The sequence below is a fragment of the Podarcis pityusensis genome (assembly GCF_964106645.2).
Source record: "Podarcis pityusensis genome assembly, chromosome: 5".
Classification (NCBI taxonomy): Eukaryota; Metazoa; Chordata; class Lepidosauria; order Squamata; family Lacertidae; genus Podarcis; species Podarcis pityusensis.
The window spans coordinates 66,813,264-66,840,176 of NC_138032.1; the positions used below are offsets into that span (position 1 = coordinate 66,813,264).

Genomic DNA, 26,913 nt, shown 5'->3' on the forward strand with positions numbered 1-26,913 from the left:
TCTAGATCCCAAGTTCTCTTGGTACAGCATGTTGGAAAACATCCTGGGGTGCCCCTGCAGCCCCCAAAGTCTGAGCGTCCTCTGGTATACGCAGCTCTGGAAAAGGCATTTCCCTTCTTCTCCAGTGCGCTTCAGCGACATATATCAAATGATATATGCACACTAATCTTCTAGCATAATACAGCAAGAAGCATGAGACATTGTAGAGCTAATCTACGTATTTATTTACACACTATGTACAGACAAGGGAATCATGGCGTCTCTCTCTCTCCAGCTCCAAGAGAAGATATGGGCAGAAGTAAAAGCAAAAGTACAGTACAAATAGTACATACAGTGGAAGAGATAAGACTGTCTTCCGTTCCCACACTCTTCCCAGACAAGCATGTGATTTACACCAATCTCATCTGCAGCATCAGAGGTGTGAAATGCTAACACAGAGTGTGTTATATCTACATTAGCTAAACAGATTTCATTGAAGGCTTGTGATAACCTAATTCACTGAACCAAGATTTTGGCAGCTTCCATGTCACACATTTGCAGACATCTTTATAATGTCTTCCCTATAAAGAGCCGAGTGAAACAGTTCTTACATGCTGAAGGCATATTAGAGCGCCAGGGAGAAGAATATGCTAAAGAGATTTGGGGTGACACCGCAGCCCTGCTTCACACTGCTCTTTAGAAATAATAAGAACAAAAGTATTATTAAAAATAATAGTAATAATGAATAATAAACTGGCTGGGGCTGATTGGAGTTGTAATCCTAAACATCTGGAGGGCACCAGGATGGCAAAAGCTGTTCCTCCTGCAGTATGTGGTCCTCCAGATGTGTGGTAGGAAGATTTATTTCATCACCAGTGAAATACCATCAAGCACTGGCACAGACAGGGCAGCTTTCAAGCCACAGTGCAAGTTTCTTCCAGCATTGGGTATTTTTTTTACGAGACAAATGTTGGGCTTAAAGTGGGTCCTCAGGGCAGCATATGGCACAAGTTTTATAAGAACAGCAGGTCCTTTCCTTATTTATCCTCTTTTTCCATACTGCTTTAAATGCATCTAGAAGTCCAAACACATGGATATTATTTCTGAAGGAGGTTTGCTTGTAAAGAACTGAAAGCAATAAGGTGTTTTTCACTAAAACTCTGAGCACAGCCAAGCAGTGGAGCAGAACTAAAGTGCCAAAGTATCAAGCTGTCAATTTCATACTCCCCATTTTAATAAGTTTTTGTGTGTGTGTGTGTGTGGTTTTTTTTTTTTTTTTTTTTGCCTTGGTCAGTTGACTTTCTATTTTTATTTAAAAGTCTGCATAGGACTGGGATAGCATTTTGAGAATTTTAACATTGGGTGTGAAAGTTTAATAATCACATCTCAGCCAGGGTAACACCAAGCAATGACTAGCAAAATATGTAAAGTAGATTATGTTATATTTTTATATACATGAAGTCTGGACCGAGTTTTTCTTAGGAATTTTCTCTGGGGTGTCTTCTGTAGTGTTACTATGCCCCAGCCGAAGAGGAAATCAGTGAGAAGTGTTAAATAATGCTTGTGCCTTTTCTGTCACATTTTTAAAAAAATGGTTCACTGGTTTTACACAGAAGGAAATCTGAATAATGAAAATGAACTTTTCCTTAACAAGTCTGTGGGGATTTATATAACATACCTTAGGCCTACTTACAGGTAGTAAAGTGATTTTAAATTAGGTATTCACTGTATTCAATATTTTGATTAGTAGAGCCTTCACTGATTCTTTACTATCATTATAAAGTTCAGGGACATCTATGGAGCACTCACTTTAATGCTAATGGTTCCTACAGCTGGAGAACCCATGCATATCAATAAGGGATTGTACTGGAAGTTAGATGTGATTCAATGTGAAAGTCAGTTAAGTTCAGAATTAAGCATGAGCTTCAAATTATTTAAATAGCAGACAGCAAGAAAAATGACATGTCGTTAGTGGCCAACTGTAGTCTCTACAGAAGGTAGTACAGTAAAGATTAGAGATGCTATCACATTTAAGAGTCACATATTGAAAATTAATTTCCAGATATCGCCACCTGCAGTGTCAATGGCATCTATTTTAGATAAATTAAGGGTGAAATCCTATGCACACTTACTTTTGAGCAAACATACATAGCATAGCATAGCATAGCATACATAATCATGGACCCATACAGTTTAGCTGTGGGGGTGGGGGTGGAAGTAGTAAAGAATGAAAAACACAATCTGCACTGGATAAAAATAGACCACAACTTTATTAATTACAATGTAACAGGTTGGGCATATATCCACATGATCAACCAGCTCGTTGTTTGACGGCAGGGGTTGACAGTTGCTGAGATTCACCATGGTATGAGCCGCAGCTAGGGCATCATGGCCCATCAGCCCCAGAGCTAGACTTCAGGACATAAATCGCCCCCACCAAGATACCTAAAGGGGGTCCCTTGTGGGCTGTGACAGAGTGCCCCTCCCCTATCCCTTCAGCCTAATGCATGGGTCGGCAAACTAAGGTCCGTGGGCCGGATCAGGCCCAATTGCCTTCTAAATCCGGCCTGCGGACGATCCAGGAATCGCCGTGTGGATCGCCAGAGCATGCGTTCGTTTCCTCTCCCTCACACCGCAGCGGTGGTGCCTCCTCCCTCCCTCCCTCCACCTGGATTCTCTCTGCCTTGCCTAGAGGAGGAAGGGGGCTGGGCTTTGTTGGTGCCAGCCCCTCTCCGGAGCCCTTTCGCGTGCTGCTCATCGTCCCTCCGCCGCCAGCCCCTACTGCTCGCAAGACACAGGAGCCGTGGTTGGCTGAGCACCCCTCTCGAGTGGCCGCCATTTAAAGCAGCCCCTCTCCGGAGCCCTTTCGCGCGCCGCTCATCGTCCCTCGTTCATTCCCCTCCCCCAAAAAATATAGTCCGCCCCCCACAAGGTCAGAGGGACAGTGGATCGGTCCCCTGCTGAAAAAGTTTGAGGACCCCTGGCCTAATGCCTCCTATGCCACCAAAGATGGCAGTTTACCGGCTTGCTGACAACCCTATTGCTCCTGCAACCATTCTCAAATACCATTTGAGATGTCCGTAAGGCAAGCGTTGGTACACTCTGCATACAGGTGTACACCACCAGGCCATTGCAGTTCTTCATTTTTGTATGAAATAGAGGAACAATGAGAAATTCTTGCTCCTGCTCTATTTCTGTTTCAGTCTTGGGGCAAACCAGTGAATATATATTTATACAATAACCATAAATTATCTGTTCCCTGACTTTCTGTGGAGATGGGTCCCTGGTAGATATTCTGAGGCATATCTTCTGAGAAAGAAGGCTACTCATTGGATGAATCTGTGCACAGAACCCACAACTCCATTTGCCCTTGTGAGTACCTATGGCTTTTGCCCCTTCTCCAAAAGGCTCACCCCGGGAGAATATTGGCAGAATATTTCCCACAAGGTTCTCCTAACTTCTTCCCAGTCAATTGCAAACTAGGAGAACTTCTTTTATTTCTTCTTTTATCTCATAATCTCATAATAATATAGCTCAGCACTTGCTTCCGTAACTAAGAACAGTGGTTCCCTGAAAAGATGTAGAAACAATTTGGAAGGAGACATGTATCTTGGGCAATATTTTCTAAATGAAATAAATATGCATCAGTATAATGAGAATGGCAATTAGGTTGTAGGGCTCTGCCCTTGGCAGTTTAGGTTGCCCCCAAAAGCTTTTGAAACATGGAATTCTCAAATCCATTGATCCCACTCTCTTAACTTTTCAGCAAAGCGTGTTCTCCAATAAATGAGAGCACGTGTTGCGGTGTGGGCCACCGGGCCAGGCCTCTTGTTGCCAGGCAGGTTAATAGTTGTTGCCTGGCATTGTGATTGGATAACTGGATTGCTGGGGCAAATTGTATGTTGCAAATTGGGTGGGTGGGACCATAGTCTTTAAATATTGGTGCACTCTGGTTTCTCTTTCTCTTTGCAGAGTGCATCGGATCACCTGCCCGCCCGCCCTCTTTTCCGGTTGACCTTGCTTTGCCTGTCCTGGGGTCGTCTGCCTTGGCGCAGGGGCCTAGTAGGAATTTTGCCATTTGGTGATTGGCTGTGCCATTTGGTTTTTGCCTACTACTCAGCAATTTGTCACAACTTGTAAGGTTGCGGTTAGGCATTGGTTATAATATGCTGGTGGTGGAGGGGTCAGGATAGGCTGTGCCTGCCCCTCCTATTGCGTTGAAGGGAATTCCGTTAAAGGAATCCTGGGGCTTGCCACGATTTCGTCCAATCCCTGTCATGGGACCAGGGCCGCCCAATCCCTGTCATGGGAATCCCTGTCATGGGACCAGGGCCGGCAAGCTTTTGGGGAGCTGCTGGGGTGAGCGGTGTGGCTCTGACGCTTAGCTCAAATGACCCCCAAGTTTGACTTTCCCTTCTACGGCTACTGATCGGACCTCGGGATGTCAGTTCTGTCCCAGGCGGGGGGACAGATAGTCATAACCAATGTCTAAACAACCACTCACTGATTTTGTATTTTAATAAAGTTGTGGCCAAAATAGTGCCCAAAAACCAAAACTAAAATTACGTGTTATGTGTGAAGTTATTTGAGGGGTGGTCTGGGGACCTACACACGCAATGGCAGCAGCTGAATAAGATCATGTGGTTTCAATCTACAGCTACATAACCTGGTGATTATTATAGTTATATAATTACAGGTTCTGCAACAAACGCTGTTGACGCTTTCAGTTTTCTTTTATTTCTTATAGCTGCCACCTGTATTTTCGCTGCTTCTTTCATATGGATATGCTATTTTGCGTTCTTACCAAAGGCCTGCCTAATAGCTAAAAAAACATACACAATACATCCCAGTGCTATACATATGATAACCTCTGCCCATGACACTTATAATTCTGACTTGTCAAATAATTCACAAAAGGCTGAGGGTTGGCTGTTCCTGTTCTCTGTAATGTCCATCTGTGGGGCAATTTAGGGCTTTCCTGAAATGATGAATTGGTATGTCTGCTAGGAAACAGCTTGTTATATAGAACTGTAGCATATAAAAATGAAAGCCACAGACTCTGCAACAGAGGCCACAGGTGGTAGCAGGTAATAAGACATCTGCGGACGTTAAGGATTTTGAAGTATATGACTTTTTTTTAAATGTCCTTTTCAATAGAGCCACGAGTTTTCTTACTGGGATAAGGTCTAATTTGCCAGAGGGTCTGTTGTTTTAGAAGATATAATGTTAAGTTTCAAAGCAAAACAAACCAAGACCTTCATTGTAAGTGTTCTTTTCACTAGATTTACTCTCCTGGCTTCTAATGAAAGGAAGAAACTGCTTTTTGTTGGCAAAGAAAAGGTAAATGATCTGGTTTTGTTAGAATAAACTTAACACATAGCTTGGTGGTGTTTGAAAATGTTATCAATGCAAACTGTAATCCAGTTAAGCTCTGTGTATTTATGCAAAAGATCGGTGCATACAATGAGGGCTTTATCACAGTAGTTCTTATAGCCAACCAGTTTCCAAAGAGTGGTGCAGATATTTTCCTATAAGAAATGCCAGTGTAAGATCTATTTAGGGGAACTGTGATCCTTAATTGCATACACAGTTATGCATCTGCAACTCCTCTAGCTCGCTGCCACAACATAACTGGAACTTCTGCAAGCAAATTATGGTCTGCACATGCGCAGAAGCGGTCCTCAGGTTGCGGAAACCTCAGGATCTGACCGGACCTCCAAAATGGATACCGTCCACAATCGGAGGTACCACCGTATATGAGTTTGCCTATGGATTCTGATGGAAGAGTTACTGTGAGATTCCTTGGATTTTTGTTGTGTCGTCTCCCAATGAAGCATGCATTTACATAGCAATAAAAAGGGGAAGGGGAGGGTTTTAAAGTACAGTGGCATTTCGAGTTACATACACTTCAGGTTACATACGCTTCAGGTTACAGACTCCGCTAACCCAGAAATAGTACCTCGGGTTAAGAACTTTGCTTCAGGATGAGAACAGAAATTGTGCTCCAGTGGCACGGTGGCAACAGGAGGCCCCATTAGCTAAAGTGGTGCTTCAGGTTAAGAACAGACCTCCGGAACGAATTAAGTACTTAACCCGAGGTACCACTGTAAAAACAAAATAATCAAGATGATATGTTGGGGGATTGGTTGGTGTGACAGAGAAGCAAGATTTACCTTATAACCTACCTCCCCATAAATTTACCCACAAGGACCCTAAACCTTCCCTAGGTTTCACCTCACTCTCCCAGTGTGCAAGTCTATATTCACATTGGGAGTGGAGCGCTAGTAATCTACATTAGGTAGAGGCTGAAACTGTATTTAGCACGGGCTAAAAGTAGGGGTAGGCATCAGGTGTGCATGCAAACCTTGCCCCAAACGTCCCTGCATGTGGCTGTTCCACTTCAGCGCTTTCCAGCTTATCAAGATTTTCAGTCATGGGGCAGATTTAAAGCGCATTTAGCTAAACATACTCTGGAGCCCCCTCCTACCTTCCCTATCAGTGCAGGAAGATCTGAAGTGTATCCAGCACATGTGAAGACCCCGAGGCAAGGCTTACATGTGCACCCCTGCCCCCTGCCCACTTTTAGCCAACAGATTTTGGGCAAATGCCTGGATAGCCTAGGCTTTTATAAATCTTTGCTTCTATTATTGATATGCTGGTGTAAGAAGCCAATGAGACAGCCTTCTATTTTTGCAAGGTTTATCTAACTTCAGCTGTCTGTTTTGTTTTTAGTCCTTGTTAAAGCTTAACAAATTTCAAGTACTATTCCTTTCTCCCCCACTTGGCTTGGGAATGATAATTCATAAAGTTGCAGTGTCTTTAAAGAGAGAATTGTGACTAAGTTGGCTACACTTTTTGTGAACCTTTGGGAAAGCAATCCCCCTTGGAAGAAATAACAAGTGGATACAGTAGGTGACCATCGCGTAGACAGCTGGATGGAATAGTACAAAGAAGCCTTTCTGACAAGAAATTGGCTCAATTAGGCAGCAATTTTCACTAAATCATATTGGCCCTTTAGGTGTTCAGCTGTATCTTCAGATATCGGAGAAATAGCTGTAAGCAATCAAGTGACCTGTCTCACACTATAAACAAGAAAGATGGGGTCACTGCTCTGGCTGCCAGAGATTTGGGGATTTGCTCTTAGGTTTTTCAATTCTTCCAGATGTATGACTGGAAGCTTTACAAGGAGTTATATTTGATTTTGTTCTCCCAGGTTATTTGCTGCAATTTTCAAAAAAGTATCCTCTAGTCCCTGTTGCAGTCCTAACATACATAAAACATCTGGCCATTCAGCTTCAGACATTTGTATATGCTGAGTAGCATGAGCTTGGAATCACTGCAATAGAACAAGTTTCTTGCTTCGTATGGGTGTATAAGGGTATCTAGTTCTGTTGATTCACTTCAGTCGCATGAGAGGCCCTTTCTTGATGCCTTTCTTGTGTAAATAAGAAAACTTACTATATTATTTGGTCATAATATAGTAATGTTTATATACTAGCTTACAGCTATACACTGTATATGTCAAAGCCTTGTAAGTGGAAATAAGTAATTATCTTCGACGGATTCCAAGTCCGTAGGTACATAACAGCTTCCAACTGTAGATTTTGGATCAGCCAAATGAAGTAAAGGAGATCAGTGCTTATTTTAAAAGAGAAATATTTGTTGAGGTGAGCCTGTTTTCAGTCTACAGCATACTGCTGTTTGATATTAAGTGGTTTATCAATGCCTTTGAATAAATAAATAAAATAGCAACCACTTTAAGGCTACAGAGTTGGAAGGGACCTTGAGAGTCATCTAGTCTTGCCACAGCCATCAACCTTCTGGTTAATAGCCAGACACACTGACCCATTGCGCCACCTGAGGTATTGCTACTTTTATGTATATTGGATTGGTTCCAGAATAAGTTAGTTACATTTGGGTACCATTGAAATAAATGGGCAAGATTAGTCATTGCTTAGTTCTCATTGAAATCAATGGAACTTAAGTTCAAACAACTTAGTCTGGTTCATCCCATTCTCAGGAAAATTGCCAGTAGATGCATACAGAAAGTCTATTTCTAAAGTACACCCGGGACAGAAGTCTAGCATTTGCCACAAAAAATTAACAAACTTTGTTTCCACTGGCTACCATTGTGCTGTTACATCACTGGCTTATAATGTCTCTATATGGGTTATACACGATTACTGTGGCTTTCAGCTGCTATATTTTATAATATGCTTGCATGTATTTTTTATTATTGATATTCATGCACTCTCAGCTTCATCTTGGATGAGGATGGACAAAGCTCAATGAATTCTAAAAGTATTTCTTTTCAAAAACAAAATAAAACAAACCCTGGGCATAAGTCAGCTGTGTAGGCTAATGTTTTGCATGAACTATTGCAGGGCCAAAGATTCATCCTATTTACAGTTGTACTAATCAGGACAATTATTTAATGATAATATGTAATAGCACTATATATAATGAAGATTGGTTATCATGGCCATGGGTCTGTATTTATTAATCTACACAGCTGAGCTATGATAATTTTAAGCTACTTTAAAAACAAATAATAATAATAATCTCCAGTTATATTTCTTCTAAATACATGAAGCGGAACGAACATGCTGTATATCTCTAATTAAGAAAATGAAAGCGCTTTCCTGACTTTGTTTTGCTGTGGTTCCTTGGGTGCAAGATTCTTTTTTTCTTTTTCTTTACAGATTTCCCGATCACTATCTATTTTATTTTCACAGATTTTGTTCCTTCATTTCCTGATTAGAGTAATTCACACTCGGGGGAAAATGAGAGAGAGCTATCCAAACAAATGTAAATTGACTAATTTTAGGCAATTATCCTGTCAAATGATTACGTTTGCTCACATTATGAAAGGAAATTGAACAGCATAAACAGTGGTTCATTACGGCTGTGTGTAGGAATGTGTGTAGGTTGTACCGCATACACATAAATAACTATAATTTGTTATTAATGTTCTATAGGGTGTTTCAGTGCACAGTGTTATTTGTTAGTATCAGTAGTCTATGGGTTACCTATGGTTTTGATTCTTCAATCTGCATTCCTAGAGTGGCCAGATGATTGATTGAAGTGGCTTGACCTGGTAGCAGTGCTGAGCTGGAGGGGGCTAAAACAAGTGAAGCTTAATGCACACAAGGTAGCGGTCTTTCTTGCGAAGAACAGGAATTTGGTGTGTTTTGGATGGGGCAATAATAAATAGATAATAATATTGTTGAAGAAACATTTCTATACCACCCTTCATTTGAGGATCACAAAGCACAATAAAAAAAGCACAACAAATACATAACATAGTAACAAACAAAAACCAGTAAGTCCACACACAGTTTAAAAGGCCATAATTAGGCAAAGGCCTGGGAGAAGTCAAATGTTTTTGCCTGGTGCCTCAAGACATGTATCCGAGGTAACAGGCGAGCCTCCCTGGGGAGAGCATTCCGTAAGCAGGAAGCTGCTGCAGAAAATGCCCATTGCCATCCTCCAGACCCCTCGTGGAAGTAAGCACATGAAAAATGACCTCAGTAAAATCACTGAGTTATTTTTAAAAAACCCTAAAATGACCAAGGTGTCGCAGTTTCTCTCTCACACAGACACGCAATGATTTTAGTTGTCTTGTAAAAAGGAAGGGAAAAGTTATGAATTTTTTTTGAGTTACAATTGCAAACAGGGTCCATTATCCTTTTTTTGTCTGCTTCATGGTGACATTTCAGTGGAATTTCATGTTGTCTTAACAAGCTAAAGGATATTAAATAAATATCGGGGGGGGGTTAGGGGGATGATTTGCCTTTTCCCACATGTAAAATGATTGTGTGAACGCCGCCTGAATTTAGATGGTGACTTTTTATTAAATCTTTTGAACCATTGTCACTTGATTGACTGCAGTGATTTCCAAGCAAAAGATGGAAAGGACTGAAAATAAATATTCTTCAAACCCATTTCCAGTATTTAATACAACAGCAGACACATCCTTTGGAACTGAGCAAATCAAGTGCCTAAATACAAATGACAAGGAATAATAATATTTTATTGACTGGGCAATTGGTCATTAATTATTACAGGGTGATTTAGGAGGCAGATCTGGAGGATTAGAGGATGCCACTTCATATATAAACAAATGGCAATGATTTGAAAGTTAATTAAATTCAGATTTTTTTTTCTCCCCAAATGTAAAGTTCCTTAACCTGTGGGTTCAAAAATTACCTACTGTAACATATCAGGAAGATCAAGAAAAAACGCTTTCTTTAATCTCAGTCTGTAAATTACTGAAATGTTTGATCATGCAGAAGCTATGAGACACTTCTGTTACACATCTCCCTCTTTTTTTCTGCAGAAGAGTTCTCACAGCCATCTAGTTTCCCCAGCTTGTCAGCCTTTTCCTTGCTTCTGTTTCCAGCTTTCCCAGTAACCAGAACTGGTGTGACCATCAGCCAATCGGGAGAGAGTGGAGTTTAAGTGAGCTGCTGACAATTTAATAGTCAGATAGGAACTTTCTCTCTGGGTGGGCAGTCGCACTCAGATAGGATACAGTACTCTGTCAGTGGAGACAGATAGTGAACTGGCTCTCAGAGATACGGATTGTCTGTGGGCAGACAAAGTTGGACTCTGAATGGGGTTAGCTAGGCAATGCAAGCAGGTTTTGATTCCCTGAGGGAAAGTCAAATCCTTGGAAGGACTGAGTGGGTGTTGCTGTTTAGGAACACTGGTCGCCATTTTAGATGGGAAAAGTCTACCTGAGACTTGGTTGGAAAATAGTGCTGATTAAAAGTTTATCTGTTAAGAGTTTACAGTAAACTAAGTTTTGTGCCTCACTTGCAAAACCATCAAGCATTAAACCCTTATAGAGTAATTAAATAAAAATACAGTTTTGTCTTCCTCCTTGGAACCTTTGGGTGGGGATTAAGTGGATGATATTGACAGCCTTCACATAAATATACTGTAATACTTTGCTACAACAGTTAATTATAGACTTTCCCTGTGTGAATACAGAAAGAGTCTTCTCTGTTAACATACCCATAATATTGGCCATGTTTCCCAGTAGCCATCTTCAATGAGGTGATAAAACACAACATCTCCAAAAAGAGAATAAAAGGGGGCACAGGTTTGCAGAAAAATTGTATGTGCTCATTTGCAAAGCTATATGAAAATTAGCTTACAATTACTATAATTTAGATAGAAATGCAATATATCTCATAATAGCAGGCTTAGCAGGTAAGCTGTGCTCCAGCTCACTGGGTTGTCTAGGTAAAAATTGCTGAGTGACAACTTCAAGGCCCCTGCCCTTGGGATTATTTATCTTTAAATCAGACTCGGACTAAACAGTCCTTCAATGGATTAATCCAGTTTATGATTGGTACAGCCCAGGAGCACATCTACTCACAGTTTTCAGCACGGGATGACTGTATATTTTGAGCTGCACTGAATCTGTAAAAAGGCCGTGTTTGTTACTCAAATCCCAACTGCTTGCATGTAGAAAGATTCTATTGAATTCTGCTATTAACATGTTGCGCACCATCTATTTTGAAAGTTTGGAAGTTGTACCTTCCACTGAAGCATGTGCTGCTATACTTCATTCATTCAGGCAGCATAAAGTGAAACACCAGTTCTTTCTGCTTGTTGCACACAGAGGTCTAGATTGCATTAAGTTTGGTGGCAGACAGTGATTTGTGAATCCTTCTGATGGGAGTAGGGTGAATTGTATAGCATATAAGAAATTGTCTAAGGCACTTAGGGGTTGTAGGCAATTAAGTCCTACTCAGAGTTAAACCACTGAAATTAATGAACCTTAGTAACATTTATTAATTTCAGTGGATCTTCTCTGACCATGGCTGGTACTTGATTCAACCCAGAATTTTTGTTTTCATGCATTTATTATGTTGTCTCTGTGCATATCTTCATTATCTGAGTTGCTCTCACCTCTGTATTGTCATAATTATTGAAAATTGATTTTAAAACCCCATTAAACTGTAAATGGTTTTTTCTTCTTCTCTTCCCTCCTCCCCAATGAATTTCAACCAGATTCCTGCTGAGGGGGAAGTGCCTTTTGGGTACCTTATACAACTATATATAGCTTTCCTACTTCAAGCTGAGCTATAATTCATTCAGCAAAATAGTATACTGAGAATGATGACCATAAGATATAAAAGTAGGTCAGGCAATACAAGCTTTGTTGCTATGGCAATGATTTAATATTTGGTTTATATAACATTGAGGGTGACTTAATGTAAGGGCCTTTTAAAAACTGTATTAAGAAATACAACCCAGCTTGAGTTCTTAAATGTTGCGTATTACTTTTCTTATGTTGATCTGAGTTGTAGTTCAGAGTATCTCCAAATTTCTAATCTTCCTTTTGTAGCCTGAATTTTAATGTTAAGACTTAAAAAAACCTCAGTAAATGTAAATTATTATAACTGCAATGCTCTTTCATTTCTTGTGAGTGCCAGTTTACGTGTGAGAGTGAGAGTCATTTTCATTCTCAGAGAATTTACTTCCAGACCCCTATATAACTCTTCACCATAGAAACTATACAGATTTGGCTTTCAAAAATCCTGTGTATTTTAAGGAACAAGCTACATCACTTACACAAACTGGCTAAATAGTCACTGTTTCCTCCCAGGGAGTCTTGGACCAGTAGTTATACAATGACAACACTATAGTTGCAGGATAGGAGGAGGAGTGGCTCTGATCCCTGGGGAAACCCAACCAGATGGGCAGGGTATAAATAATAATGAATAATTTAAATTCTTATTTTTTGGTAATTTTTATGCGCCTTTTGTTTTCTTTTTTACCTCCAACTTTATATTGTTTAATTGAAATACTTTCAATGCAAAAATTATAAAAAGACAGCCTAGAGTGCCCTGTATCGTGAATATATTGAATGAGCAACTCAATAACCACTCCAACCACATCCCAAGCCTTGCCTAGATTCTTGATTCTCCCCCTTCAGCCTCAGGAGTGAAGGTAGCAGCAAGCCCAGTGGGAAGCCTAGAGTTACCACAACACCAGGGCAGGTAATACCAGGGAGAAGATCCAACTGCAAACAATGACCCACAACCAGAAAATAAAAGATACTAGCAGTGAGGGTATATGTCTCTCAGTCTCCTCTGAACTATTGAGCTATGTAATGTCTAGCTCACTTAGTCAGCTCCCAAACTCCCCAATTTACCTGCTGCTCATCTTCATGCTTTATTTGTATTCTGGAAAATAAATAAGGAATGGAGAAGGTGATCAAAACCTGCTTTATATAAACCTGAAAAATGGTCATAAAACCCACCCAGTTGGTGCAAACTATCAAAATTATCAGAATTCTTAAGAGATAGGAAAATCTCTAGTATAGTTCTATTCATCTATGACCTTTTCGGCAACTATCCATGCCCTTTTTGGAAGGCCTTCTCTACACAACTGCAAAGGGAGGGCTAAATCTTGTCATTTGTGAGAATGCTTTGACAGATATTTTGACCTTTCAATTTACTTGTTGCACAGAGCATGATTTGCAATTGACTCGAGATTTGGCATTTCGCCACAAAGTACCCATAATGAGCTTATCCTAAAGGGATTATACAGGCTGAAGAACTAAGATATCAAATGTATTTTGATACATACATATCAGTGTTTATAATTAATAGAAAATAAATTATAAGAGAAAGAAGCAGTGTCTAATGGAGACCTTATTTAAAACCCTATGTTTAATAGAGTGTGTTGTATAAAAGCAGTTGTAATTTAACTTCTTGTTGACTATGACTCACCACACATGAAATCGGGGGAACCCAATTTGCTTTTTTTCCTTGTGGCAAAATGGGTGGATTACTCACTGTGGTAATCTATGAGAAATGAACAGCTGTTCATAAGTGCTTTTGCTAAGATGTTTGCATGGCTTCTGAGAACTCCTGCATTTCTTTAATGTGTGACATGAAAAGCAGCCATCTGAAGCTGAATATACTAAATAACGTTAGAACAGAATTGAAGGATCGTACCCTTTTAGTCCAATATCCTGTTTGTAACAGTAACTTCAAAGGAATTGTATATCACAGCTAGCAGCATTCTAAAGCTTGGAACATGAACATGTCCTGCAGTCTTGAATGATGAAATACTAGCCTAGTCAAAAATAGTAGATTAGCCTTCTAATTATAAACACTTTTACTGGGAAGTAGTTTCTCTTGATTTCAAATAAAACTACCTTATCATGGAACCTGGCAATCAGCAGAACAAGACACTAAAATATCTAACTGTCTTTAAACATTTTAGTTTTTAATGGTGTAGTGGCAAGGAATTATCTATTGCTATGGGACAGAGTGAAATATATCACATTTCTGTACTCCCAAGTCTAAGTTAGAAGAGTGAACCCAGACTTGTGGTTTCTCTCACATGGCCAAGACATGCCATGAGTTTGGATTTGGATTACTGCTAAACCCAAGCCATGGCTTAATTCTGGGTGGTGTGGCAGCAGCACAATCACATGAGGCACAAATCACCCATGATATGCAGTCAATGTGCTTCCATGCTTGCACATGCATGCTTAGCCATGGGTTTGGTTAGATATGTTACATGCAAACTGGGCCAGAATTGTGAAGCTTGCAACTACTTGCATGCTTTACTTATCATCATCAGTGTCAATGTTGGGAAAATCTTGAGCAGAACATCTAGCAACTCTTGGAATATGGCATCTCCATTAGCCCAGTTGTGCTCATGGTCCCCATTCTCATTGACCTCTAACCCATGCCCAGGTGAGGTTGGGATGTATTTGTATGCAAGATGTATTTCTGTACTGTAGAAATCTACATTTTGGTTGATTTTAAAATATGCACTTTTGGTGCTGATCAACAAGTTATTGAAATAAACAGATTCCATTATAATGGGAAAGCGGTAGGCCAGATCATCTGTCAAGTTTCATCCTGGCCAAGGCATAATAATATTGATAACATCTGTGAATGAAGCCCTAATATGCTGAGACTTTGGAACCAGTTTTGTCACTGTTTCCATTGTCAAGAGGAAGAGATATTTTACCAGCAGAGAGCATGCTTCACATACAGAAATTGTCAAATAGCCACCACCAAATATATCCCCATTTTTGCAGAACACAAATGGATATTTGGTCCAGCACTACTTTTGTCTGTTCATTTGGCAGATTAACAGTAATTGTTGGTGCTAGGATATAGTGTCTGTGGTTCTACTAAACCACGAATTTTGTAGCAGAAGGAAGGTTTCTTTATGAAAAATTGTGTGAAAAGTAGATGGTTATCTGTAAGTAGACAACTGTAGTGGTACATGCTGAACTACAAAGGACACAATTCTTGAACATAAGTCAGTTACATGTCAAGTTAAACACTGGGACAGAGGTCAGTACTGAACACTGATAATAAAAATCAGGCTGAAATGCTGAATTAAAAACATCAACTATTCGTTAGTTTTCAGGAATCCACAGAGGGTAAATGTCCTGAATTACAAAACATACAATCAATAATGTCTGTTCCATTTATACTTAGAAAACCAGCAGATTGCAAAACTGAGAAGATTGCAAAGATAGTGGTGACATTTCTTAAAATAGGCATAGACTTGTTGTCAGTATATTATTGCCTTGGGCAAATCCTGAAGTGGGTATTCATCCTCCATCTCTGCACAAGTATCAATTATTGAAGCATTCTGCTTAGGTTAGCCTTAGCTTGTGCAGGTTATATGATTAAGAGGATACTTTGTTCTTCGCTATGTTAGATGGGAGACATAGGAATTAGTCAAACAACAGCTTTCATGGAGTCCTGCCACACTAATTGAACTGCTCAGTGAAATTAGTGTTCAGAACTAAAGATCTCTGAACCGATGTATCAGCCTTTGAAGAGATCTGGAACACCTTTACTGCTGCTGTTGGCATCTCTGCTTGTAAACAATTCTAAATATATTTGGATTCATTGTGGAAAAGATCCCAGTATTAATGCATTATAACATATACCTCTTTTGTAAGATAAATATGAATACCTATTTAGACTATAAAAAAATATATCTCGTGACCATTTCTCAAGGATAGAAATACCTTCCAGACAGTTTAGTCTTCCTTATTGATATCAAATATTATTTGATTATATTTTACCATGTTTTAGTTTAAGGCATTGTAAGCCATCTTGAGGGATGCGGGTGGTGCTGTGGGTAAAACCTCAGCGCCTAGGACTTGCCGATCGCATGGTCGGCGGTTCGAATCCCCGCGATGGGGTGCGCTCCCGTCGTTCGGTCCCAGCGCCTGCCAACCTAGCAGTTCGAAAGCACCCCCGGGTGCAAGTAGATAAATAGGGACCGCTTACCAGTGGGAAGGTAAACGGCGTTCCGTGTGCTGCGCTGGCTCGCCAGATGCAGCTTGTCACGCTGGCCACGTGACCCAGAAGTGTCTGCGGACAGCTCTGGCTCCCGGCCTATAGAGTGAGATGAGCGCACAACCCTAGAGTCTGGCAAGACTGGCCCGTACGGGCAGGGGTACCTTTACCTTTACCTTTTTAAGCCATCTTGAGTATATTTATTTTATTTTATTAATAAATTTCTATGTTACCCTTCATCTGAAGAGCACAATATAAAAACACAATAATACATAACACAATAATAAGCAAAGAATAGTTACTCGCTCAGGCCTGAGAGAAGAATGTTTTTGTCCAGCTGATGCAGTTCAGCTGGGAGTGATGTGGCAGATGTTACTTGGAGCTATTGAGTCAGAGCTTCAGTCCAGCGAGGAGCCACGTACCCTCAAGTGCTCCACTGCAAAGGTGGATTTAGGAGAGCCCAACTGGTCCGGTCGCATTGGACACTGAGCTTCGGGGGTGCTGCAGGGGACGCCACAACTGTGATTTAGAACAGAGCGTGAGAAACAGTGCGGAGGCAAATTTTGGCATTGCACAGGGCACCACTGAAATTTGAGACCCCAAGGACCACTGGGAAGCAGTCAACTGGCTCTTCCTCCCATGCTCCTGGAGGACCTTTCTCTCACAGGGGTGCTGTGTATACATTTTGCCTCCACATTCAAGATACACATTTTAATATAATTAGAAACAATAAATTCCTTCCTTCAAGGGGTTTGCATCAGAGGTTGCATCTGAAATTTGGCAAAGCAGATGTACTGAATGTGTTAAGATTGCATGCAGTGAAAACCTTGTTGCATTTCTTTGTAAGGTGAGGACCTACTTTATGCTCAACACAATCTGTTTGTACCAAAACTCCATCAGAAAGGGTATACAATTATTTTCATACAGAAGATTCTCATTTGCTGAATGATTATGCACTAGGAAAAATACAATATGGTGTATGATTGTATAGAATTCTGTATAGAAAATGTGTAATATTAGAAAGGAAGTCTATTTTATTAGATGAATAATACAATTCCTTCCTTTTTTGTTGAAAATAATGAGAAAAATGACTTGCATTTGTCCTGCCAAAGTAATATATTATTATGCTGATATACTGTCAAGTATAGCAGGCATAGCTGTTAGACTGAAATCAAATGGTCAGTTGAACTTGATTTAGGTTATCATAAATATCCTTTGTAGATATTGTCAGTGAATATTTAACTAGTTTTGAAATCATAAGGCTCATATCTCAATAAATGTAAATTGCAGAGTAGTGATGCCTTTTCTTCAGTTAGAAGCTTTGACATTCACTAAGACTAAGGAGCTAGTGTTGTCTGTGACTTTGAGCTTCAGCTTGTCTTTTACAAAGACAGTTTTGTTTTTATTATCTCTAAAAGTGTCAAAATAGTAAGAGGATTAGGTTTTGGCTTTTTTCTCCCTCCAGTATGCTTTCTATGATTTTATGGGGATTAGATGCTCATTTTGCCATGCAAAAGAATTCATTTAGATTGTTACATACAGTGAGACCCTTTTTAAAAAGATATTCTATGGCTGGGATAATGCCTGCAACCTTTGCGTTAGGGCTGGGGAATTTTTTACCCACCCATGGGCAACCTTATAGGAGCTGGATGCCGGTGATAGGTGGAGCCAGGGGGCAAAAAGTGGGTAGTGCAATAGATGTGACTTAACTTCATACGTCAGGCTATATTCCAGCCACACAAAAAATCACAGGGTTCTGCACACGCCCAAACACCACCCAGGCAAGCAAGAGGCTTTGTAGCTCAAGGGCATCTTTCAGTCAGACAAAAGTACTTGAGGTGGGCACAAAACAGGGGCAATGTGGGGTGTGTTCTGGGGAGAGTCCTGAGGCTGGTAGAGAGGCCTGGAGCATTTTGCTCCCATCACTGATTGAAGACATATCGGACACGGTTCAGTATCCCTTGCCCTAATGATCCCATTGGTCTATAAGGAGATTAATACCCAAATATATAAAAATAGCCTTTAGAGATAGTACTTCCTTGGACACTCTCACAAGAGTGAATGCACAATTCTGAAATGATATTCCAAGTCAAGGATGCCTATGTAATTGTTACACTTGTATGGATCATATATTTTGTGTAGAAGCAAAACTTTGTCCATTTGGTACTCCCTGTCCCTGTTGACAAATATTAGTATGGCTGACAGATTGGTAAATGCCACAGTTTATTGGCTTCTCTTGTTAAAATTCACTTTTCTTACACTCCCTTGAACAATGCAATGGCTGTCCATGCAGAAATCCCTGAATACCAGGTGTAACATCTTGTTAGTGCCAACATCATTCTTAGATAACAGTGTTGCCACAGCTCCATCTACTTAGGCTTCTAAGGTTGTCATATTGTACCTATAGCCCTTATCACACATCACTTTTGTTTTCAGGTAACTTGCTAAAGAGGAAAAAGAAAACCTATTTCTTTATGTCAAGGTACCATGCATCTTTCTTGGAAAGCAACCTGTATTGCATACTATTGCTTCCTGATGGTCTTCAAAATGATTGTCAGTTGTATCCAGTTTGCTGACTGAAGACTCTTTGATTCAGTGGATGCTCCCATCAATATAATGGGCAAGGATGCAATTTTCACTCCCCACTGTTTTAAAAGCGTATCCCAAACTAGGGGTGATGGAGCTGAAGGGAGGGTGTAAATATGAAAAAAAAAAAGTTTAGTTTTTCTATTCCACTAACAAATGCCCCTGTAGATACCAAGAGCCTTCTGTTATCAAGGGGGCATGATTGAATACAGCCTCCTAGGTTCAAATGTCAGAGTCTTGAAGTAATCTTGTGTCCAACAGATCCATAAATATCAAAAAGAAATTGACTGTCAAATAATGCAGCTATTCTTCTGAAGACTTTTTTTTTGTTCTTATGTTGAGAGTCAGGAACCTGAGGGTGATTGTGGCTTCTCTATCTGACCCTCACCCCCCCTTCACCGCCCATCATCTGCTTCATATTCCTTAAGTGCTTTTGCTTAGCTGACATGAAGTGTGAAGTATCTTCATTGCCTGGCGAGGAGGATGGAAAGTGTGTGTGTGTGTAGAAACTCCTGGCTTTTGTGTGGCTTGAATGTAGCCTGCTATTCAAAGAGTGTTATCGCATCCATTGCTCTGCCCAATTTTGCCTTTGCTCCACCCACTTTCACCTCTAGCTCCGCCCACCACTGTTGTGCAGTTCCCAGTTGATTCTCCTGAGGGAATGTGGCTCTTAGGCTGGCAAAGGTGTTCCGTCCCTGCCTTACACAGTAACTCATGAAGAGTCATGAGTGCGCTACAGCCAACATGAAATTGTGGGATCCCATGCATAATAAATTATGTTGCCATACTTCTGAGTTGCTGCAGAAATTCCCCTTATCAGCAGATCGCAGAAGTGCAAACTAAAATCTAGGCTTTTAAAATAAGGAATATTGAAGTTCCTTTATAAGATCAGTACTGATGGAGAAATATCCCTCGAAAAACAGCCTTTCTACCCTTCAATATGCAACTGTAGGGGAGCTTTTATATTTTCTAGGTTACATCTTAGTGCATGTGAGCCACATTGACCCAACAGAGATGGGGATTTCCAGAATCCTTTGCAATGCACAGGAGATGCTTTGTAGCAGAAGAATTATTGTTAAAGTTAAAGTTGAAAGTGCTTCATGGGGAAGGAAGTTTGAAAACCAGTGGGCCAGCCAGGGAGGAACTTCTATATTTCATTTTAGCATTGCTGTGATGGTTCTCCTCTACCTTTTCCCTGCACACCCATTTCCTTGTATGTTATGCCTTTTTAGTTTTTAAACCAAAGGGCACGGTTTATCTCTCATTTTTAAAAATTGATGTGAGTTGCTTTGGGAAACAATATTTGAGAAGTAGGATAGAAATAAAATTAATTCCAGGTGCTAGAATTATTTTGGTTTTGCAGACATTTAAAACTTCAATACATGTAAGAAAAAAGACTATTTCAGAGGGGCTGTTCTGTACCCTGCTCCTAAATAATGCATCGTGACAGAGTAGATTTGTCTTGCTATGCTGTGTAATCCTAAACTTGTAAGATTTCCACCACCCCCAGCTGGAAAAACCTTACATCGCAGGAGGCATAACACTTACTGTTTTTATATTGATTTATTACAGCCTTGTATTTTAAACGTTGTTGTAAGCCCCTCTGAGCAATGCAAATGCACTGGAAGAACCGTATTTAAATCTCTCAGGTTGGCTGATAATAGATAAAGAATTCCCCCCCTTAAAGAATCTCCTCTGCTTGTTTTCTATATGCATAGAAATTCCACAGAATTTTATGTATGGCCCATGCTGTCGAATCATTTACTGAAATGCTGTTAAGTCCTTAGTCATCAGTTTGATGATGCCAAGGAACTCGAGCATATTTTTGCTGATAATTCAAGTATGAAATTCTGCATTTATACATTCTTGTAAATATGTATTTTTCATCGAGCTCTTTTTTAAAAAAATTACGCTGTCTCAGTAGTATAAGGTATAAATATATAAATGCTGTCACTTTCCAGGTATTTAGAAGCATTCATGGGTTATGTGTACTGTTGGCATTCCTTGTTAAAAGTGTCTTGTTTACTATACTAGTAATTTTGTCACTCTGGGACATCATTTATTTTGGACTTGTGCTCTGTCAACATTTCTAATTGCCTAATTATCTGCTCTGTTGCTGAAATAATGCTTTAGAAATGAATGCTCCCCCTCCCCCCAATTTTCCCTACTTATGTGTGAACTTAATTTGCTCCTTACCTTATATTTGCAACGTTGAGATTTTTTAGTTCATTGAGATAAAGTTCATCAGATATATCAAAGATCAAGGAAATGATTTAATCAAGTCCAGCAGCAGCCCTCACAGAAATCTTTTCCCTGTGGGCATACCCTTTGGTAGCTCCATCTTTATCCATTATTGACAGTTTGAAATATCATTCCATTTTCTGCCTGCACTAATTTGCTGAGTTAGCTTCTGTTAATTATGACTTTAATCTGTGATTCAGAGCACGACAGGGGGCAAAATTAACCAATTTCCACAGCAATTTTTTACTGTGCTGCTTCATTTTCTTTTTTTCCCCAAGTGACAGTGTGGAACAGAGCTGGTGTGAATACGTTGCCTACAAAGAGATCTGGGCATTACCACTTTGTTGCCTTTGTCTTTTCACTAACCATATTGCAGACTTGTACAACATTGCTGAGATTCTTTCCTAACAGAATTTTATTCACTACTAGAAAATACCTTATCTTAGATAGTATGCTCATGGATAGGAATTTGAAAGTTCTCAGAAGGATGGATCTGTGGTTTACTGTTATGTGAAATGTCTATTGCTTATGTTACTGTATTCTTGTGAAAATCTATAATTAATATATATATATATATATGCAGGCAAGGTAAATATAAGGAAGGACTTCCCATTTAAAAACAAACCGCCAAGAACGCTGATTTGCGGCACTTTGTAGCCAGCTTCCCATGCTTCAGTTAAAGCCCAGGGAAAGACATGAGTTAATTCTATCCATGGGGCATTTTCATATCAGGAAAAGTCAGCAGCAGAGCGCTAGAGAAATGTTTAATGGAAAGAAAAACACATTCATCATCCTCCATATATTGCAGTGATAAGTGCAACCTCCCACTTCCCAAAATTCTAAAGAAATTTTAAAGTGCCCTATGAATGAGCAGAAAGATGGAAGCCTCTTTTTTTTGGTGAAAGAAAACTTTTAAGAAATTAGAAGACAAATTTTGGCGCAACACTGATTTTCTATTTTGTATTCTTACTCACATCCTTATTGCCAGGAAAACTCAGAATAACCTAATATCATTAAAATTGTGGTGCCGATTAATATTACAGTCCTTGATCTCCTTTTGCTAGACACAGAAGTTCCTCATGGGTATATACATGTACACAGTTTGAAAAGATACACAGAATTTCTGATCTGCCTCCTAAAATGGTGTCATTTTTTTCTGTTAGTATGTTCTAAACACTTTGATGCTTCTAGCTAAATATAAAATTGGCATTTAACCTTTTATTTGGAAACGAACTATTGAACCTGTGTTAATCTGTATGGATGTTTAAAAGCTATAACTTACTTTGCTGTTGTAAGTGGTTACGAGCTTCTAGATGTGATTTTATCTATACCCTTATGGCCTTTCTCACTTTATATTACAGCGTTCCTACATTCCAGAGCCTTCCTGAAGAGATACTCAGTAAGCTTGCTGATGTCCTGGAAGAGGTATTTAACTTTTAATGTTTTGTGTTAGTAAGAGGAGTATAGTAGGAAGTCTTTTGTTTACAAAAGTAGTTCACCTATGCCAGCCACTTCTGGGGCACTTCTACTGAAGTAAAGTATCTTCTCTTGGATAATGGTGTTTATGGTGCAACTGATGTCCTTTGAAAAAAAAATAAGGTGAAAAGATCAAGTGGCATATAGTCTACTTCAGCAGAGATTCTGTTTCTAGGGAATTACAAAATTGACATTTTCCTGAAGACTTGTCCACACAGCACTTGTAGACTAAACACTGTGAGTGAACAATGAAATCACACCTTCAAAGTTGGAAAAAACAACAACTTTCAAAGTGTATTTAGCATACTCATACTCGTTGTATTGGATGTGAATTAGCACGGCACCAGATACTAACCTCAGTCCTCAATTTGGGTTTGGCATTCATTTAATAGTGGTGCTTAGTGCTGTTATGGGGGTTGTAGTTGGAATTGTGAATTCAGGAATGATCCCCAGCTCTTTACAACCTGAAGCCTAACAGCCACCCCACCACAATCAGCTCAGAATCACCTAAACGTAGCCTCCAGTGGGAATGGAGAATGGCTTTAGATGGTAGTGGATGCCTTAGTCATATGACAGCCATGGTTGCCAAGGAAGCTAGAAGCATCCATGTCTGCTAGGGAGTTTAGAGACCTCAGGAAGAGGCCTCTGCAATCGTCAGCCTTCACTGTTAGGTTCCCTTTCCTCACCTTGCAAGGGAAGTTTAAGAACATTTGGAGAGCAGAAATTGTGGAGGATTGGTAACAACTCACTTGGGCTCAGTTTTTCCAAGTTCTCTCAGAGAAAAAAAAAAGTGTAAAATATCTAGTCAATTAAGATGTCAGCTCAAGGGAAATCACATGTCCAGTTGTTAACCACAGCTTTTTGAACAGTTGAGTTCAGCATGTACAGCTGACATAGTGCTCCTGGATGTCAGACTGGCTGAAAACCATAAGTGATAAAAGACCTGAGGGAATGTTAAAACAAGGTCTCAGATACCTCTCTACCAGACTTCCTTGTCTTTTCTGACTGGTCTGGCACTACAGAAGTTTTGACCAGCTTATGCTACCTGGTCTAACAAATGTTTCCAGCCAGTTATTCCATTGAAATTAAGCTCACTAGGTTTAAAATACATTGCCTTTCGGCAGTTGCGCTGCTAGCATGAATATTTTTAAAATGAATACATGTTTCACTGCCTATAGGAGAGTCGGTGCCTTCTTTTTCTCCATCACTCTTGTAGCCTTATGCCTTCCATCTTCTCTGCAGTTCTGCCCCATCTCACTTTTCAATGGAATTCTGATGAGCTAGGCTTCATATAATTCCATGCAATTAAGGTATACTAATGCTAGAATTTTGATGAACCATTTTTAATGATCCTCAAGTCCTGGGGGATGTGGGAAGTCTTGTATCCGCTCATTCAAAATGTATTAAATACATGTTAATTTCACATCAAGCAACTTGTGAATGTTATTTGTAATTTGCTTCCTAATTACTACTTTTGCACCTGCAAAATTGCATACTAGCAAGTCCTGTAGGCACAATTAATGTCCATTAATATGTCATCTTATGTGCGTTAATTATATGACATCTATACATGCAAACTGTGTGCTGTTCTCCTTGCGATTATGTATTTTCACATGTTCTTGGTTTATACAAGAAAATAAGCTGTGTTTCTTGAGCAACAACTCACTATTTAAATGTTCACAAGGATAGTTTTGACATTTTAAAAGCAGTTACCATCTGACCTTCATTAATATGTATATACTGTCTTTTTCTGCTTTTATCTAGCTGCTAGATTCTAGCACATGGACAATGAAATTGATGTGCAAGGAAAAATAGTAATTTGGGGAAAGAGCTACAAATTGTATAACATGTAAACTGTTCCTTTGAAACATAAGGTATATGGGGAAAGTGGTGAGCCTGCAGAACAAACACTATAATTAAATATTGCCAGGTCCACACCACATGTTAAGAAAAATTGATGCTGGGAGCCATAGTCCCCTTTTCAAGTACCTGTTTTCCTCTTTCTAGTGCCTGATGATATTACAATGAGCATTCCTTTTGCCTACTCTACATAATTGGCTGCTGTTAGTGCGGATCTTAATGATATCAGGCTGAACTAAATATTATTCAGTGAAGGAGCCCTTTGTTCTTTGTGTTGTATAGTTCCACCCTAATTTTGCATCCTAATTTTAAATACATCAGCCATCAATAATGATAGGAAGCCTGACATGAGATGTATACAAGTATCAGACTCCTCCCCTCTAGAAATGAAAACCATTCTAAAAAATCTCAATGTTGGGTTATTCCGCACCATTTCCCCCTAATTTCTGTCATGCTCCTTGCTCTCAGTTTCCCCATTCCAGCTTGCATTAGAATATAAACAACTACGTGCGCTCATGTATTATATGCTTGTAAACACTGCTTTCAAATTTTTTTTAATATAGATTAAGCAGTATCAAAATGATCTAAGTAAATAAATAAATAATGTATCTATAATGGATATATCATTTTAGCAATTTCCTTTTTCTGCATACATTGCATTAGGCCATAAAAGAAACTTCAAAAATGTTCAAATCAGTTTCCACTTCCTTTGAGAATGGCATGGCCCTAGAAAAATCTCTCTCTTTACATAACTGAAGAGTTGGTCAAGTAGGTAACTTGTTGACATAGGAGCTAATGGCTGGAAGCAGAGTAGAAAAGTGCATGCAAGCCTTCTCAATAGCTTTTCCTTTTGCAAATACATCCAGTTGCACTTACCTCCATCCCATTCCCATCCCTCTGATTGCATTTAGGATGCTAAGGGCTGGTTTTGGAGCTTCAGCCTCCATCAGACAGCAAAGCAGAGGAGTTTTAATTAGATTTTTTTTAAGGACCCCAAGCTGAATCAGGTGATCTGCAGAGCACATAAGCAGGGTCTGAACCAAATTCTGTGGTTCTGCACACTGCTAATATATGTTGTTGTTGTTGTTTAGTCGTTTAGTTGTGTCTGACTCTTCGTGACCCCATGGACCAGAGCACGCCAGGCACTTCTGTCTTCCACTGCCTCCCACAGTTTGGTCAAACGCATAATATATAGGATTGCACTATTACCAATACGTGTGCTTAGGAGCACAGCTTTTCTTTTTCAACCTTATCTAATATGGTTTATCTCGGAAGGTTTTCTGGATTTCTGTTTTGTTTTTATTTATGGGTAGCATTCCATATGCATGATAGAAATCTCTCTGCCTGTGATGTTTCATCAAAATCAAAGGTACTTAAATTATCTTTCAAAGTAACTGCATTTTATCTAGGTTGGTAGTCTTACAAGCACTGAATGAGAATAGCTGACAGGCACTGTTTGAGGCAAGGAATAATCTCTCCTTTCTTCATAGCACAATTTAATATCCTCTTTCTCCTTATGAAACTGTGAATAATCTAGCATGGCTGCAGTGCAGCTCTCTTACAAACTGTTAGCTAATACACAGAAGCAAAAAAAGCTACTTGAAATTGCCTATTAGGCGATTCTTATGTGCAAATGCTGTTGTGAGGATGGTGGTAAAAAGGCTGCTATGTAATGCGATCACATCTTTAAACTTGGAAATTGTATGATGATTTTATTTAGCATATTGTAATGGATGTGAATTATCAAAGCACCAAGTCATCAGGGCCGTGTTACCCATAGGCGCTAGGGGTGCAGGGCGCCGGGCTCTCAGGGGCGCCAGGCCAAGAGTCCGGAGCCAAGATTTGGGGTCCGGGAATTGGGAAGAGCCGACAGCCGCTGCTGAGCGGAGCAGAGCCCGTCGGAGCGCTGCATCTCTTCTGCTACGGGCGAGTGATACACTAAGTCAGCCGGCCGGCTCCGCCCTCCTGCACACGCTGCTAACACGAGGCACCTGGCTTTGCTTAGTTGCCACCGCCTCAGGCGGTGTTGCACTGGGCTCTGATTGCTCCTCCCCTGGCATCCGGCCCCGGCCTTGCTCTGCTGCCACTGCCTCGGGCTCCTCTGTTGTTGCTGAGACAGCTGGCCAGGCCAGCTCTGCCGTGCGCGCCTCACTGGCCTGCCCTAAAAAAAGTCAACAACTTTGGGGTACCCCCCAAAAAAAGGTCGACCACTCTGGGCAACGGGGGGGGGGGGGCGCGCCAGGCGGATCTTTGCACCCTGGCGCCACATGTGCTTAAGACGGCCCTGCAAGTCATCATCCTATGGCATGCCTAATAGCAGTGAATTATTTTAAATATATATAGTATAAGAATAATACTGATCATTGAACTAAAATAGCTTAAGGCCACAATTCTGTGTTAACCTTTTTGGAAGTCTGTTCCAATGCATGGTACAACTTTAGACTAAAGGTGAGAGCTGACATGATTG

At 40.1% G+C, this 26,913-nt stretch overlaps 1 protein-coding gene across 4 annotated transcripts in view; it reads left to right on the forward strand.

Moving 5' to 3' along the window:
• The window catches only part of PRKG1 (protein kinase cGMP-dependent 1), a 686,067-nt gene that overhangs the window by 505,564 nt on the left and 153,590 nt on the right, over window positions 1–26,913 (forward strand). For all 4 annotated transcript variants that reach the window (XM_081004551.1, XM_081004550.1, XM_081004552.1 and 1 more), the window contains one exon: window positions 22,472–22,535. In XM_081004551.1, coding sequence (XP_080860677.1) covers window positions 22,472–22,535 — 64 coding nt within the window. The remainder of the gene's footprint in view (window positions 1–22,471; window positions 22,536–26,913) is intronic.